Source organism: Corythoichthys intestinalis, chromosome 4 (genome assembly GCF_030265065.1).
Source record: "Corythoichthys intestinalis isolate RoL2023-P3 chromosome 4, ASM3026506v1, whole genome shotgun sequence".
Classification (NCBI taxonomy): domain Eukaryota; kingdom Metazoa; phylum Chordata; class Actinopteri; order Syngnathiformes; family Syngnathidae; genus Corythoichthys; species Corythoichthys intestinalis.
This window is the reverse complement of record NC_080398.1, coordinates 24,877,638-24,895,156: the sequence shown is the minus strand read 5'-3', so window position 1 is coordinate 24,895,156 and position 17,519 is coordinate 24,877,638. Positions and strand designations below refer to the sequence as shown.

At 39.4% G+C, this 17,519-nt stretch overlaps 1 protein-coding gene across 2 annotated transcripts in view; it reads left to right on the top strand.

Moving 5' to 3' along the window:
- The window catches only part of ddr1 (discoidin domain receptor tyrosine kinase 1), a 164,484-nt gene that overhangs the window by 141,686 nt on the left and 5,279 nt on the right, over positions 1–17,519 (top strand). The window contains exons 14-19 of one of the 2 annotated variants that reach the window (XM_057833558.1): positions 280–345; positions 4,610–4,911; positions 12,489–12,616; positions 12,705–12,902; positions 12,972–13,239; positions 17,343–17,492. In XM_057833558.1, coding sequence (XP_057689541.1) covers positions 280–345; positions 4,610–4,911; positions 12,489–12,616; positions 12,705–12,902; positions 12,972–13,239; positions 17,343–17,492 — 1,112 coding nt within the window. Of the gene's footprint in view, positions 1–237; positions 346–4,609; positions 4,912–12,488; positions 12,617–12,704; positions 12,903–12,971; positions 13,240–17,342; positions 17,493–17,519 lie in introns of both variants that reach the window. The other variant, XM_057833557.1, reaches the window with a different exon arrangement.

The window sequence follows — 17,519 nt, the reverse complement described above, 5'->3', positions numbered from 1 at the left end:
GAAATAACCCAAGTAACTCAAAAAAACATGATATCACCCAATTGTGTTATTGTTTTGATTTGTTAACCCGCCTTGTTGTGTTGCCTGTTTCTTTCTGTGCTCCACTTGCATCCCATCTTCCTCTTGATTTATCAGTCACCACATGCTAACAGTACCTTATTTTGTTTTGTTCTGTGTCTACTTTATGCGGTGCCCCGCCTCGTCTTGTGTGTGTATCGTGTGTTTGTGATCTCCCAGCCTTGCTGTTAAACAACCCGGCCTATCACCTGCTCCTGTCAGATCACAGGAAAGGCTCCAGGCCCAGCACCTGTCAGGCTCAGGAAAAGAGTCTCAATGTGCCCTATGGTAAGACACCCCGGACTGGCCAAAGAAACGGGGGGCCCCCTGTCAGCTCTCTCCTTACTTCTATCTGTCATGATTGGATGCGGTGTAGTGTAGTCGTGCATGCGTCTGACTTGAATCCTTTTTAACTCTTGCCTTGTGTGGTGGCTTAGATAGTTCTAATAAGATGCATTCTCACATTCAGCACAGTCAGATGCGGTCTTCTGTGGAACCTCTCGTTATTTCAAGAGTCGGCGCCGTCACTTGTCTCGCAAGACTTTAATTAAGAGCTGGCTTTTTGCATTTTTTATCAGATTTAGTGAAGCTACTTCTCCGTGTCACCTTTATCCACTAAATAAAGTGAATAATGTATAATAAGTAGGGCTGTCAAAATTATCGCGTTAATGGGCGGTAATGAATTTTTTAAATTAGTCACGTTAAAATATTTGATGCATTTAACGCACATGCCCCCCGATCCAGATTAAAATGACAGCACAGTGTCATGTCCACTTGTTACTTGTGTTTTTTTTGGTGTTTTGTCGCCCTCTGCTGGGGCTTGGGTGTGAATGATTTTATGGGTTTCAGCACCATGACCATTGTGTAATTATTGACATCAACAATGGCGAGCTACTACTTGATTTTTTTGATAGAAAATTTTACAAATTTTATTCAAACGAATACATTAAGAGGGGTTTTAATATAAAATTCCTATAACTTGTAGTAACATTTATCTTTTAAGAACTACGTCTTTCTATCCATGGATCGCTTTAACAGAATGTTAATAATGTCAATGCCATCTTGTTGATTTATTGTTATAATAAACAAATACAGTACTTATGTACAGTATGTTAAATGTATATATCCGTCTTGTCTTATCTTTCCATTCCAACAATAATTTACACAAAAATATGGCATATTTCATAGATGATTTGATTTGCGATTAATTACGATTAATTAATTTTTAAGCTGTGATTAACTCGATTAAAAATTTTAATCGTTTGAGAGCCCTAATAATAAGTGTTTAATAATTTGGGCTGGGCAGTGGTCCCTATTGTAGACATCTATTCAGAGGTTATCACGAGCTTAACTCCTTCACTGCCAGCCCAGGTCAGAGTAACTCTGTCGAGGTAGTTCGTAAAAGAGGGAAATCGATATTGAAAACACAGCTCTATTCCTATTGAAAGGAATAGACGTCCAATTCATACCAACCAGGAGGGGGTGGATCATTCATTCACTTCTAGCCATCCCAGTGAAATGGTATAGACATCTATTGCCGTCAATGGCAGCCAAAGAAATCAGCTAAGTGAGGTCACAATAGATTAATTAAACATTCCCAGAGAATAATACACACAAACAAATCATTCTAGACCCCCCTAAAAACAATTTAAAAGTTTATATTTGATTAAACAACTAGAAATGACATAATTAAATAAAATCAAGAGAATAAAACATTGGCCTTTTTTTCTTCAGTTTAATGGACATTGTGCTGCTCCTTCTGATGTGTGTACTTCAGCCACCTGGGGGCAGTATAATACAGACATAGGGATGAACATAAAAGCAGGGGTGTCAAACTCATCTTTGTGGCCACAGTTTTTGGCCATTATGTCTGCATACTTGGGCTGACGCAATTGACAATTGACTAACAATGGATCAAATCAATTGACAACTACTTTGATATTTGATTAATCGTTTAGAGACATTGTTGACCGAAATACTGTCCAAATCCTCTTTTTTTTGTCCCTATTAAGTGCAAATGTTATCATTTTTACTATTTTTTATTCCTTCAATATACTGTATTAAATTTATACTTACATTTTAATCAATGATAAATAGGAGTAGGCTAATTATTCTATTTTTTTTTATTTTGGTTTTCCATTTTAAAAACGGGAAATACCTTTATTGTTTAAATGCTTGTGTATTTTTTTTAAGAAACAAGGGAGGGTGGAGTTAATATATTCTGTTTGTAGTTGTCCTCGAACTTCCATTGAGGAGTGAAGAAATTGTATTTAAATTTTATTTTAGTAAGAGACATGAAGTCAGTGCACAATTTACTTTGCGGGCCACACAAAATGATGGGATGGGCCAGATCTGGCCCAAGGTGGCTAATTCGGCCCCCGTGACATAACAAACTGTCACAATTGTCAGCTAACTGCTACAAAATTACTCAATAGAGAATATATATATATATATATATATATATATATATATATATATATAGCGGAAAACATTCAGGTGACTTGAAGTTCCGCTCTGAGACCCCCAATTTGGCCAAATTTCAAAATTGTCCGATATGCATGTGTGATACATCGTTGGAAAGCTTAAAATTTCAATTTTCTGGGGGAAGAGAAATTTTGGACAGGAGGGCTTTCTTTTTTTTTTTTTTTTTTTTTAATGTTTTTTAAACAGCAAAATCCTATCTAGAGGTGAGAGCATGCGAGAGCAGAATTACAGACGCCACGACTTTAAACGGATATCATCACGTACTTACTTTGTTCCGATCCCAAAACTCCATGTCGCATGTAAAACTGAGGGTCAAGACACAGCTGTGAATGGCCACAGCCAGATTTATGGGGGATTTTATGGGTGAAACATGGTAATATAACAATGGCCGCGAAGCAGAAATCGCAGACATCAAGGAGTGGTTGAGGTTTTCTTTTTCATATATTTACCCTTTTAAACATTTTTTTCCCCCCAATTTTTCTGTGTATGGATCAATTATTTATCATCTATCATATCGGGGAAAATGCGACAGTAACAAAAAATACAATTTAGCGATAGTTATGAGGTAGATATCCTTGACTTTTTTCCGACGCCATTTTTTTTCATTGTGACGTAATTAGTTTAAAAGTTTAAAATATGCTAGTGAATACTTTTTTTTAAAGTCGGGTTTTTTTTGTTTTTTTAAACAAAATATGAGACATAAATTAAGGATTCTAAGCTAAAAATGACAGACATTTTGAATAATAAATATAATGACTTGTTTTCATGGCTGGGTTAAAACAAAAACGGTTGCGCGATGGCCGTAAACGGGGGTTTCCAGGGAATAACGGGCAAATTAAAAATAGTTCGGGGGGTTAATGCGCCATGAATCTGCTATGGCAGCATATAGATCAATTGTTCTATCAAACACAACAGTTGTTTTGGCTTAAAATACAGCAGTTTCTTTTAAAGAGGAGTGCAAGAGCAGAAACTGCTTTTTCAGTCTTGTTTGTGTTTTCCGCCATATGTGTCAGTAGCGGATGCTGGTATGTCAAGGAGGGGACGCTTAAAGTGTGTCTGCCTGTGAGTGCTTTGTGACAGTGGAGGGGCACAGCAGCACCCGCTGCTCGGTAGGGAAAGAAACTACAGTGACAGAAGTCCAAACACAAGCAGCTACAAAAGAAAAAAAGGAACACTAGAAATAGGAGCTTGATTTTTCTCTAGTCGTTATTAACAAAGAAAATGTAGCTAGGATGATTAGGAATGTTGCCAGTTCAACTCAGAACAAAGGAATTAAAATTGAAAAAATTCTTTCCGCGGATGTTAAACAACAAGATTGCTGATTCACTTATTTCGCTGTCAATCAAAAAGGGATTCAGCCTCAGACAAATCATCCAATCATCATGCAGAGAAATAGAGCACCTGGGCCAGCCAAGCCCCGCCCACAGCCCTTAGACCTCAACAGATGCACAGCTTAACGATGGACGGGACAAACCCAGCCTTTAGCCAATGACTCGTCTCGTTTCGCAGTAGTGGAATAATGCGCACTCTCTATATACGTATAAATATTAGGAATTTCACAATACTGTGATATTAACTCATTGGCAGCCATTGTCGGCGATAGATGTCCAATCAATTTTGACTGGGAGAGGCTGGCAGTTATCATTCACTTCCAAGGAATTTCACAATATTGCGATATTAACTCATTGGCTGGCATTGATGGCGATAGACGTCCAATGTCAAAATTGATTGGACATCTGTCACCATCAATGGCACTGGTGCTAATTTGAAGTAGCCAAATGGTTTTATGCTTTACACATGCCTTGTCTGTTTTATCAGCAGTTTGTTTATTTGTCGACCACGTCGGTAGGCAGGGTAAACACTGCCATCTATCGGGGCATTAAATATGGCGCTATCTAAGGGGTCCTGTTCTGAATCCTAAAGTCTTTTTATTTTGGCTTTTCCTTCACTGTTATATCATCCACGCAAGTTTTCTTTTCTCATACATTTCCTGTCATACTTTCATCTCTCTATATAAAACAACTGCCAACTCACTTCCCTTGCGTTTCAACGTCCGTTTCTTCCCCAGCGTGCAGCGCTGAGCCGTCCCCGGAGAAGGGCTTCCCCCCGATGCAAGACGAGCCTCCGCCCTATCCGGGCTCGCCACCGTACCCGGCCCTGTCACCGCCCGTGTCTCCGCCGCTGCCCCCCAGCGTGCCGCACTACGCTGAAGCCGACATCGTCAGTCTGCAGGGCGTCAGCGGAAACAACACGTACGCCGTGCCCGCCCTGGCCTCTTCCAGCCCGGGCGCCGATGCCGGACCCATGCCCGAACTTCCGCGACAGTGTCTCATCTTCAAGGAGAAGCTCGGGGAGGGACAGTTTGGAGAGGTAAAAATGATAAAAGAAGGAAGAAAATGACAGTTTAATCCTATATTGAGATATCTTTCTTTGTCTCAAAGTGATATTTCATAGAGAAAGGTACAAGGTTGCCTCTCATCTTTGTATTAAACAAAAAAAAAAATCATTTTGTGCAATGGCAAGTGCACCTGGGTTATTTTTAAACTAATTGTCATCATTGTCATTATGTTTGAAAGCAACACTGCCAAGCGGAAACCTCTAAAATCCAGATTTATCTTTTCAATCTTAGTGTTGAAAATGGCTTTTGGCAATTTTAATGAAGCAAAATATGTGGAAATATTTTTTAGTGCTCTTTTGTAAAGTGAGGGATCGCCTGAGACCAGTGATATGCACCTTTATCCTACTTGTTTATTAAAACTGTGTAAATACTAAGGGTGTAACAAATGATCTGGGCTGATAAGTCAAAATCGATCAAAAATCTGACCTTTTAGCCAGATTACCGGAAATACGCCAGCCGAACTGCCGGAACCGCGCTAGCGCAATTCCAACGACCCGGGCGGTTGGAACCCCGACAACCTGGCCAAAAGGCCAAATTTCAAGTGTTCAACTTAGTCCTAACCCCTTGTAGTGACTCCATTTTAACTCATTCACTCCTGGCCATTTTCACTGGAGCAACCCCCTTTCGCTCCCGGCCGTTTTACTTGATTTTGACTGATTTTGCAAGGCCCACAGAAAATTATGTTCTATTGCTGTATAAACATGGAACCCACCAAAAGAAAGATTAGACACTCTTCTTTCAGCAGGAAAAAAAGTAAGTTAATATCTTTTTCAATTCTTTAGATATCAGCATTAGAAAATAGCTTAGTTTGAGCAATTTTCCAATTTCTTATGAAAAAAGAGAAATTGAGCTTTTTGTAAAAGCATACATTTCAAAGATAACTTTGACTGTAACGCAGCTATTTTTTTGCTTTTGTGACATCCCAAACATCTGAATGTTTCCTTCTACAAAATAAAATGAACAAGACAAATAGAGCTTTTGATAGCAAAGTAACAATTTATTTACACATAACTAAACTATTGAACTGAGAGATGACGTTGTTGTGGCTGCGGCTGTATCGGCAGACGGGGTAAATTTTTCCCTCATCACTTGTCTGTCTCACCAAGATAGAATTAAAAAAAATTTTTTTTTTTTGTAGTGACCACTACCTCATAACAGAATTCACCTAGGGAACTTGTGTGGAGCATGTGCCTTGTGTTTACATCGTTCTCCACAATTTTCTCACTCTTCTTACTTCTTCCAACTTCCGTTTCCTGACTATTACTCTTCATTCATTTCTTTTCACGGTCCGATATGAGTTCTTACCAAATGCGCTACTGCTCTCCAGTGGCCAGTTTTATTGCTTTAAAATGGATTTTGACCGTTGTGCTTTGGAGCGAACTTGCATCAGAACCAAGAGATGTCTCTTGTGGAAAAAAAAAAACATAAAAGACATATAAATACGTTTTTGGGACTCTAAAACAATTAAAAATAGAACGTATTTATACGTTTTTGGGAGCAAATGAGTTAAAAGCTGGAAAAAGGCTTCACAACACAGGTTGACAATTTATTCCAAGTCTGAAGCAATCAGCACAGAGAGACCCAGGGGAGGAGGCAAACTGGATCCAGGGTCCCCATCTCACAAGTCAACAAAAGATTCCCGAGAAAAATGACAATGATTAGTTAAACATTCAGTCTTTTAAAGGCTCTGGTGAGGCGGGCTGTTGTCCGGAACAAGGGTGCGTTTGGGCGTTGTTTAGGATTATTGTTTGTTGGACAGGAGAATTCGGGCGTTACTGTTGTCCGGGCAACGAGAGTTAAGGATTTTGCCATCTTCAGCACCACGTGAGTGCGGGGTGTTCACTTCTCAGTCGTGGGTTTCTCTGTATCAAGTGTTCCTTGTGGCAAGACAAGATGTCCCGCCATTTGTTCTGGACTGTTCAGAAGAGGTGGTTGCGGGATTTGGTGGTACAGACGTGGGCTTGTAGCTGTCTTGAATATCACCTGCTTGTCAGTGTAAATCTTGCTCAGTCAGCTGCATGATGCGCATGTTGGGCTTCCGTGGTCAGAGGGCGTCCTGTGTTTGTTCCGCCCTTGTCTTGGTGCTGCAAATTCTAATCATTTCAAGTCCAACTGTTCATAATATCAAATATATTATGCTTGTTTTTTTTTCTTAAACTATGATATAAATGCTATTTATTTTATATTGGGGTTGCTTGATTAATACAAACAGTAAATATGAGAAAAGATACTATTCCCTGATTGATTAGAGTGTGTTAAAGTAATACAAACAGTAAATACGACAAAAGATGCTATTCCCTTCAATGCAAAATATCGATTCGTGGAAAAAGATTGTTTTTCTTTTAAAGCAGTTGGCATAAATGTCCTCCATTTGCTAGCTGGTTTTACAAAGCATTGAAGTGCCATTTTGCGCATTTCTTAGACCTGATAATGGAGAAACCTCTTTATAGTTTCCAAACATGTAAAAGCGCTCTCTCTCCTATCATTGTCTGAGACTAACAAAGCCTACTTCACTTCTTGGAATCTATTCATTAAAGCTTTTTCCTTCAGTACACACACATTTTACAGTGGGAAGCCAATGCGAGATGAGTAGGCGGGACAACCTGAAATTCTCTCATTTAATGGCGTACCGCAAGTAACACGTCACTTTTGCTCATTAATATTCATGACGTTAGCAATTGCTGCTAGGCGGGTCAACCTCCCATTTGTCCCTAATAGTAAATGAATGGAAATAGTGTACGAACAAGATGTTTCCTGAGCTAAACCTACCAATTCTGTCCGAAAATGATGTCCCTGGTGCCAAATTTACTGGTCAATATGTGGAAGAACATACAAATGTTCAGTTAAACGGATGGCTTGAGTGTCGAGGGCTGTAAAAGATGGGGAAAAAGAGCCGACCTGATCCAGAGTTAGCTTTTTTATCGACACCTTTTTCTTGTGTGCATGGCCTTACGCCACTGACAATGACATTCTCCTGTTTCAACAATCTATCCTTTACCACCATATGCCCTGTTTTTCTTATATATTATACCCTCTGGTTGTCTTACGTCTCTGACCGTTCTCAGAGGCAATTTACATTGCTATTTTTGTGTAGCAATTGCAAATGCTACTCGGTGACAGCCAACGAACACTTTTAATTTTTTCATTAGTTACAAATCTTAAGTCTATAATTCATTTACACTTCCCCCTTACCAAAGTTGTTTTTTACAATAGAAAAGGTAACAGTGGCAGTCAGATACCATTTTAATTTTTTTCAGGTGATTCATTGTCAGACAGAAGCAGCACGGCAAAACGCTTCGCAAAAAAAATACGTAAAAATATCAAAATGGCTTACCTCTTTGTCCTCTGTAGAACCATGCCCCCCCCCCCCAACAAAATGTTTAACTGCATATGAAATGTGAATGGCTTCACCTTGCTGGCGTTAAACTGGTCTTTTGGACGTCCGTGCAAGTAGTTCCATTCTTCATTTTTTCCCCCCCTCAGAGTTTTTGGTTTCTGAAAACGTATGAAGAAAACATTCCTCCTATGTCGTATTGTCTAGAGTCGTTTCTAGAAGTTCCACAGCAGCAGTGTTTGATCAGCATGTTCGTTTTTGAAAGATTGCTGGAGAAAACAAACAGAAAAAACATGGAATGTATGCGAGGGCGTGTCTATAATGTCCCACTTCCGCGTTACGATGGCAACGTCACAGTCTAAAAATAGGATTCATGTGGTACGCTATTGGCTAAAATAGCACTGATGTTTAAAAAATGTTTTTCTAGACCATTCATTCGCCCTTCCCAGTCAAAATGGATTGAGCGTCTAGCGCCGTTAATGGCAGCCAATGAGTTAAATGCAAGCATTCTAGGGGTTGAAAAATAATAATTCCTGCATGTAAGAATTAGTAATTTTCTGACATTTAGTAAAAATAAGTATTAAAAGAAAAAAACACTCCTTAAAAGTGAGTTCTTAGAACGTTGAATATTTCAGAGTAAAACTATCATTTACTTAGAAAAAAAAATTGGCATAAAGCAGGGGTGCCCAACCTTTTTTGCACCACGGACCGGTGTGATTTGCGTCTTTTTTTCACGGACCGGTGTTGTCAAATTTTGCACCCTTATAAAATTTTGCTCCCAAAGCTTTTGTTGCGGTGAAAAAAGCCGTTTTATATTCAGTTGGACTCTCAATGTTATCCAACAGTGCTAAAAAACTATTTACATCTTAAACATACATGTGCAACACGAAAATGGCGTAAATTAATGCTTAACGACACGGCAAAGTCGTTAAGTGAGAGAGCTGTTGTTGTGTGCAGCTACACGGCAAACGTAAGTTAATATTCCTTTCTTTAAAGAAAGTTTGTAGTGTGTACTTTGGAATCGCTGCATTCACAGTCATTTTTAACGTTATGCACATGCCAAATTTGTCAGAACACCGGCAATGTGCGGCAGAAAAATACAGCAAATATGTAGTAACATTTGTTTTTAGACCCGTCGTGTTAAGTGCAGGGAAAATACAACTCACATTTGGTTTTAGCCCCGTCGTGTTAAGTGCAGGGAAAATACAACTCACCCGCTGAATCAGTGGCTGAATCTCCCGAGATGGGAGCGTGAGAGAAGTCCGCTTCACAAAGATACGATGTTAGAAATTGTAGCACAGTTTTTAGTGTTCTCCTAGCGATGTCAGGATATTCTAAAATGACTTTAATCCAGAACTTCGGTAGAGTTGTTATCTCAAATGTACGTTTAAGGTCGCCGTCATTTGCGATCTCTACAAGCTGATATTCCTGTTGCACAGACATGCTCGAATCACTCGGTTTATTCACATACGGGCAGTGGTGAAAGTGGGCCAGAACGGTCAGGAACACAGTTCCTGTATAAGATTCAGGGCCGGAATGCTGTTCCAGTACACAGGGCTTTGATTCCAAAAATATGACGGCAACTGTCAAAACGCTATGTGGAAAAAAAACAACAAATAATGCTAAGCTGCCACACATGCATTTCACCTCCAAGAAGAAAACAATCTACCAACATCAGATTTACATACACAAGTGTTAACAACAAGCATAATAAAGTGCTTGTGTAGCGTAATCCATTTCCACCGATATTTATTATTGATTTTATTCCACAGACGTCATGGAGGTTTCCCTAGCTGCTGCAGTTATCCGAGTCTGACGATGATGAGTCACGTCAATGTGCGAATGCACGCGGCAATTGGCTGACATACTGACATGTGATCAGCAGAGATAGTTAGCTCTGATTGGTTCAAATGTGCATGTTTTCTGGAACAGCAAAAAAAAAAAAAAAAAAGTTTGTTGAATTGATGCGACAAAAAAGGGCAATGCAACAGAAAATGGATCAAATCTTTAAGAGCAAGGAAAGAGTTGAGGAGGCTTATTTGTCATATTTAGTTTTATTTGCTCTGATGGTGAGGTTCAGAACATCTTAGCTGTCAATGTGCACTTTGGACTTATATTTGTTCATTTATGTTAGGCTACTTATTCATTTCGTTATGATTTTAAAAAAGTCAATGTTTGCGCGATCTTCAAAATGTATTCCATTTCACTCTGCATAAGTTATTTGTATTTTTCTGAATGTATGTTACTTATATCTTTATTATTTAAAAAAAAAAAAAAAAAAAAAAGCAAAAGTTTACAGTGACTTCAATTTCAATATGCATCAATTTTGTTTTATTTTGCAAAATCATTTAAAAAAAAAAATACAATTTTCAATGAAAATCAGTTTTTGTATGTGCTATAGAAATAACTGTGCCAAAACAGTTTTCTTTACATTTCAGTAGTTTTAGGAGGTTTGTGGAGGCTCTGTGGCGACCTTCACGTCAGGGAGTTCCTGCAAGAAATTCTAGCCACTTTCACCCGTGCATACGGGTCACGAATCCACTCCTTCGCAGTTTGTTGGTCTTTAGTGATTGGCAGAGTAGCATTTTGTTTTCTTCGAGGTTGTAGGGTCGTCTTCTGGCTCGTCAGGTTACCTTTTCCCTGTAAAAAAATCTGTCCAAAGACGTCCGTTTTTTTAGTCATTCTAGTGTGGGGCTAATGATTTTCGGGAAGAAATGTGATTGGCGACGACCTACGTCATACGTTATTATCGAGGCCAAGCGCACATAGATATGGCGGAAAACACAGACAAGACTGAAAAAGCAGTTTCTGCTTTCGCACCCCTCTTTAAAAGAAACAGCTGTATTTTAAGCCAAAACAACTGGTGTGTTTGATTGAACAATATGTCTATATGCTGCCATAGCAGATTCATGGCGTATTAAGCCCCCAAACTATTTTTAATTTGTCCGTTTTACCATGGAAACCCCCGTTTACAGACGTCACGCAACTGCTTTTGTTTCAACCCAGCCATAAAACGAAGGTAATTCATTATATTTATTATTGAAAATGTCATTTTTTGCTTAGAATCGTTAATTGATTCTAATTAATTCTAATTTAATTGATTCCACGGTAATATTTCATTCTTAAAAAACAAAACGACTTAAAACAATTGTTCACTCGCATATTTTAAACTTTTAAACAAATTACGTCGCAATGAAAAAATGGCGTTTGTAAAAAAGTCACGGATATCCACCTCATAACAATCGCTTATTTGTATTTTTTTTGTTACTGTCGCATTTTCTCCGATATGTTAGATAATAATCGATCCAAACAAAGAAAAATTGGGGGGGGGGGGGAAACATTTAAAAGGGTAAATATATGAAAAAGAAAATCTCAACCACTCCTTGATGTCTGCGATTTCTGCATCGCAACCCTTGTTGTATTACCATCTTTCACCCATGAAAAACATCCAGCTGTCGCCATTCCCAACTGTGTCTTGACATTCAGTGTTGCATGCCACATGGAGATTTTGGATCGAAACAAGGTAACTACGCGATAATATCTCGTTAAAGTCATGGCGTCTGTTATTCTGCTCTCGCGTGCTCTCACCTTCAGATAGGGTTTTGCTATTTAAATTTTTTTTTTTTTTTTTTTTTTTAATAAAAATGCGCTCCTGTTCAAAATTTTTCTTCCCCCAGAAAATTGAGATTTTAAGCTTTTCAATGATGTATCACACATGCATATCGGACAATTTTGAAATTTGGCCAAATTGAGGGTCTTAAAGCGGAACTTTAAGTCACCTGAGTGTTTTCCGCCATATACAAAACAAGATGTACTGCCAACAGTCCAATCAATGCATTTCTATGACGACCTCATATCCTGTAGTTGTATATCTAGAGTAGACAGGGATATTGGTGTGTTAAGCGGCCCAGGCCAAAGTCAATCGGCCAGAATGCAGTCGTTAATAAATTATTTATTATTTCTGCGTGGCCCGGTACCAAATGCGCCACGGACCGGTACCGGTCCTCGGCCCGGTCGTTGGGGACCCCTGGCGTAAAGTGAAAGTCTGCAATAATAAAAACTGGGACTGCTGTCAGCAATTATTTGCTACCAGGTTCTCTCAATTTGAAAGGATTGGATGCCTACCGCCCTCATTGGCAGCTAATGAGTTAAATACAGACCGTAATAACGTCATTGTTCCAAAAATAGCTAACTTCTCCATTGTTTTGTTGAAAGGTGCACCTGTGTGAAATCGAGAACCCGCAGGACCTTCCAAACTTGGAGTTCCCCTTCAACGTAAGGAAAGGTCGCCCTCTACTGGTGGCTGTCAAGATCCTGCGACCTGACGCCTCCAAAAATGCCAGGTTTGGATACAATATTTTTTTCCTCTTGTGACTTATTCCATTCTTGTATGGTAATTATTTTAGCGTTTTATTTTGCCTTGACTGTTAGGAACGACTTCCTTAAGGAAGTAAAGATCCTGTCCCGCCTGAAAGACCCCAACATCATCCGTCTACTGGGTGTGTGCGTGAGCAGCGACCCCCTCTGCATGGTCACAGAGTACATGGAGTGCGGGGACCTCAACCAGTATTTGTCCCACCGGGTACTACTGGACAAAAGCGGGCCTTCGCACACCACGCCTACCATCAGGTAGCGTCAATATCCACGCCAACAAAAAATGATAGGTTACCTGAGCATCTTTTTTTCACCCACCGACAGCTACCCGGCTCTCATCTCCATGGCTGGCCAGATCGCGTCAGGAATGAAGTTCCTGTCCTTGCTCAACTTTGTGCACCGCGACTTGGCCACGCGCAACTGCCTGGTGGGTGGCGAAAGAGGCGACGGTGCCGATGACCCCGGTGGGGAGCGACACATCAAGATCGCAGACTTTGGCATGAGCCGCAATCTGTATGCTGGAGACTACTACAGGATCCAAGGCCGGGCTGTGCTGCCCATACGATGGATGGCCTGGGAGTGCATCCTCATGGTAAAATCAATATTAATACAGTGATCCCAGATATGGCTCGTTTAAATAAGATGGCTGAACTATTAATTGACGGCAATTGCCGTCCAATGACGGCAGTGGACATTCAATCCATTTGAACTCAATGGTCAATCGTAGCCAATGAGTTAAAGCAACACTAAGTAACTTTTCAACCTTTACAAAGTACCGTATTGGCCCTGATTATAAGACGACCCCCTCTTTTTCAAGACTCAAGTTTGAAAAAAGACTTTTTGAACACCAAGTTATTTTTTATACAGAAAATAATTACAGTAGATCCGAAACAAATGATTATAATAATATATTTGAGAGAAAAAGCATGTTATTTTGCCTCATTCAAATCTTAATATCTGAACATTTAAATATGTAAACTAAAGTGCAATCACATTCGTAAATGAATGGCTTCTGGTTTTTGAAATGTAAATAAACCAATCTATTGTGATAAAACAATAAAACTGCAATAACTGCATTAACCATCAAAGTGAAGTCTAACTGTAACTGTAGTCTTGAAACAAATCTGAATAAGGAAAAACATTGCAATAAAATAATGTAAACTGGTTAAACTTGAGAGTAGCTGAGATCTGTCATGACAGAACATCACTTCAATGATATCTGGCGTCATCTAGTGTCGTGAATGGGTATAACGTCTAGACCGCGAATATAAAACTACCCCCTCTTTTTCAGTCTAATTTCAATGCAAAAAACACCGTCTTATATTCGGGCCAATACGGTATTTTCATAACATTTTTTGATGATATGTCAACTGACAACTAGTTGAATGACACCTCTTTTATATCTTGAGGTCTGTATCGCTTTCACCGGCACCAATTAACTTTGAGCAAAAAAAAAAACCCAAAAAAACTGCGAATGTGCTGGCTGCTTTACGGCATACGTCACTCCCCCCTTCCCCCATTCAATTTAAAGACGGAAGTCGATGCTAACACTTTAGCGTGAATTCTGTAAAGATGGCAATGCAACAAAAGAAATGGTTAGCCACACGGTTGCTAACCTTCATATGCTATTGTTTAGCCACAACTGGATTTATTACCTTATTACTTTTCATCCCTTACACGGCCGCAGGAAACAGAAATGTCATTTAATGCATCTGCAGGTGACCGTCATGTTTTTACGACACTGTGTGTGTGCTGGTCCTCATGGGAAACGCGGTCTTCCTTAGGGCAAAACACTACCGCTTTTGTCCACAGGCGTCACTAAAATAAAAACTGAAAAATTACCAAGTGTTGCTTTAATGTGAGGGAAAAAAATAGAATATGAAAATGGAACATGTTTATAAATGCACATGAAGTTAAATTGGGGCTTCTTAATTTTCTATGAGCCACTACCTGTATTTGGCTTTTTTTTTTTTTTTTTTTTTTTTTTTGTACATTAGATATACATCAATACAATTGAAGTATTATTCTACGCACAACTTCAATCTTTTTATAGTTTTGTTGAAGTTTGTGAGCATTGTTGTTTTGGCAGCCATTTGAATTGTCGTCTTAGTCTGTCTTTTGGATGAAAATACTTATTAGTCTTAGTCATATTGTAGTCATTTCAAAATGTGTTACTCTTCGTCTAGTTTTAGCTGACAATTCTCAAAATGTTTTTGTCTATAAACTTCAAAAGTTTTAGTCCATGAATAAATAAAGGTTTCCCACAATTTCGAATGAACATGAGAGACGAGCGCAAAACTGTAGAGTCTACAACCACAACTGTAGAGTCTACAACCATTTTCATGATGATAACATTACATTCACAATTACATTATGTGCAATTAATTAAACCCACCTGGATGCCACAAACTGTATGTAAAATGTTTTCCAAGCGTTTAAGAAGCCACACAGCGCTATGCTAAAGCTACAAGTTAGTTTAGTGTCTGATGATCACTCAGCACAGACATTTAGAGGCTAAAGCAACATGTCTATGACTTCATATCTAGCCAGGATGAGAAAGCAAAACTTACCAAGCATCACCTGACACATATGTTTCACAAAAGGAGCCTGGAATGGGAAGGGGGGGGGGGGGGTCACATGAGCGACATGACCAAAAACTGCTAAATGGGTGCTAACTACACATACAATAAGAAAATATCACACATTGTGAATTTATGACGGAAACTATGGCGAATTTTCATCTCGTTCCCATGTCGTCGGACGACAAGTGGCATCCATCTCGTTATGCTTTAGGCTAGGTTCGTACTCCAGGTCTTAATGCACAAATCCGACTTTTTGCCATATCTGTTTTTTTAGCGTTCCCGTTCAGACTGCCTTTGTCCATGGAGACCATTCAAGTATCACGCATGTCATTCCAGAGTGGTCATAGTTTGATTTCCAAAAAGAGGACACAAATAACACATTAATAATCCCTGTTTAGTCTTATATTCAAAGTAGGGCTATCAAATTTATCGCGTTAACGGGCGGTAATTAATTGTTTTAATTCATCACGTTAAAATATTTAACGCATGCGTGGAGCGACCCACTCACACATTGCCGCAAATAGACTACAAAGGCGCTGTTTTGCGTATATACAGATCTAAAAGGCAGCGTCAAGTGAGTAGAGTAGATATAAGCATTCATTTGGACCGTGCTTTTAATTGGTAACGCAGAGAAGATATACTATTTGCAGCCACCACACACAGTCATGGTTGCACCACTTCCCATCATGCATTTGGGCAGAACAGTTAAGTCGCTGCAGTATCATTTACTGAAAGCTCAACAAATACACTAGATGGCAATATTTAGTCACAATATACAAACTCACATTTATTGAGTAAGAATTTGTGTAAGAATTACAAGTCTTTCTATCTGTGGATCCCTTTCACAAAAATAATGTTAATGCCATCTTGTGGATTTATTGTTGTAATAAACAAATACAGTACTTATGTACAGTATGCTGAATGTATATATCCGTCTTGTCTTATCTTTCCATTCCAACAATAATTTACAGAAGATTATGGCATATTTTAGAGATGGTTTGAATTGCGATTAATTACGATGAATTAATTTTAAAGCTGTGATTAACTTGATTAAAAATTCTAATCGTTAGATAGCCCTAATTCAAAGTTTTTATGGACTGATAGAACGCATACACGTACACACATGAGCCTTGACGTGTTTGCGTAAAATGACATGGGTGCGTCAGTTTGCCCCGACTCGGCCATGTGTGCAATAATGAAATATTGCTCATTCGGCGCACAGAATGAAAACCGAAAATTTTAAGGCTTATTCTTTTCTTCATTTTATTTTTTTTATCACTGTGGTCAAGCCCGCTTCGTGCTTAAAATCAGAGTTCAAGCAAGGCGCTAATGCCGATATGCCTGCCGTCCTCCGTGCCTCCTGCTTTTGCTGACGTAATTGGTGGCCCAGATCGGATTTGAACCACATATGAAAGTGACTCAGATCGGATTTGAAATGGTCCACTTCTATGCGACTTGTCCCGTTCAGACCGTCAAGTTAATGCCTGACTCGAGTCGGAAAAACACGAAAAAATCGGATACGTGCATTAAGACCTGTAGTATTAACCTAGCCTTAGTCTCCCAAGACACGTCATCGTGATGTCATCATCATGAAAAAATTGTTCGTTGACGAAATTTTTTTGTTATCGTCATCGTTGACGAAAACAACACTCTTTGTGAGTTACCAAATACAAAATATAGTAACGCCATGAGTAGAAAATATGACTTAGTGAGATGCATGTGACAATGTTGTGGCATTAGCAGTGCAATGACAGTGACATTTAAAGTGTAAACATGAGTTGAGTATGGTGACAGCTTTTTGAAAGAAACCGTCTCTCAGTCGGTTTGTTTGTTTTGGCTGGTATGGCCCTGTAGCGCCTGCCAGAGGGCAACAGGTCAAAGAAGTGGAAGCTGGGGTGTGCTCCGGAGTTGTAAATGGTGTACAAGGGAGGAAGAGTCAAAGGTTATATGGATTAAATTCTGTACAATCGTTTCTGAGCTTGGAATTCACATCTAAGCAGCATCGGACTCTCTCCCACCACCTTCGCAAATGTATATTCTCGTCAGTGTTAGCAATCGAGTAAATAGACCTTTGAATAACTGTCGTATTGATCACTTGGCTGTGTTTGCTCAGGGCAAGTTCACTACGGCGAGCGACGTGTGGGCGTTCGGCGTGACGCTGTGGGAGATGCTGAGCGTGTGCCAGGAGCAGCCGTACTCCAACCTGACGGACGAGCAAGTCATCGACAACGCCGGAGAGTTCTTCAGAGACCACGGACGACAGGTAGCGCTCACGCATTCACCCTTTTAT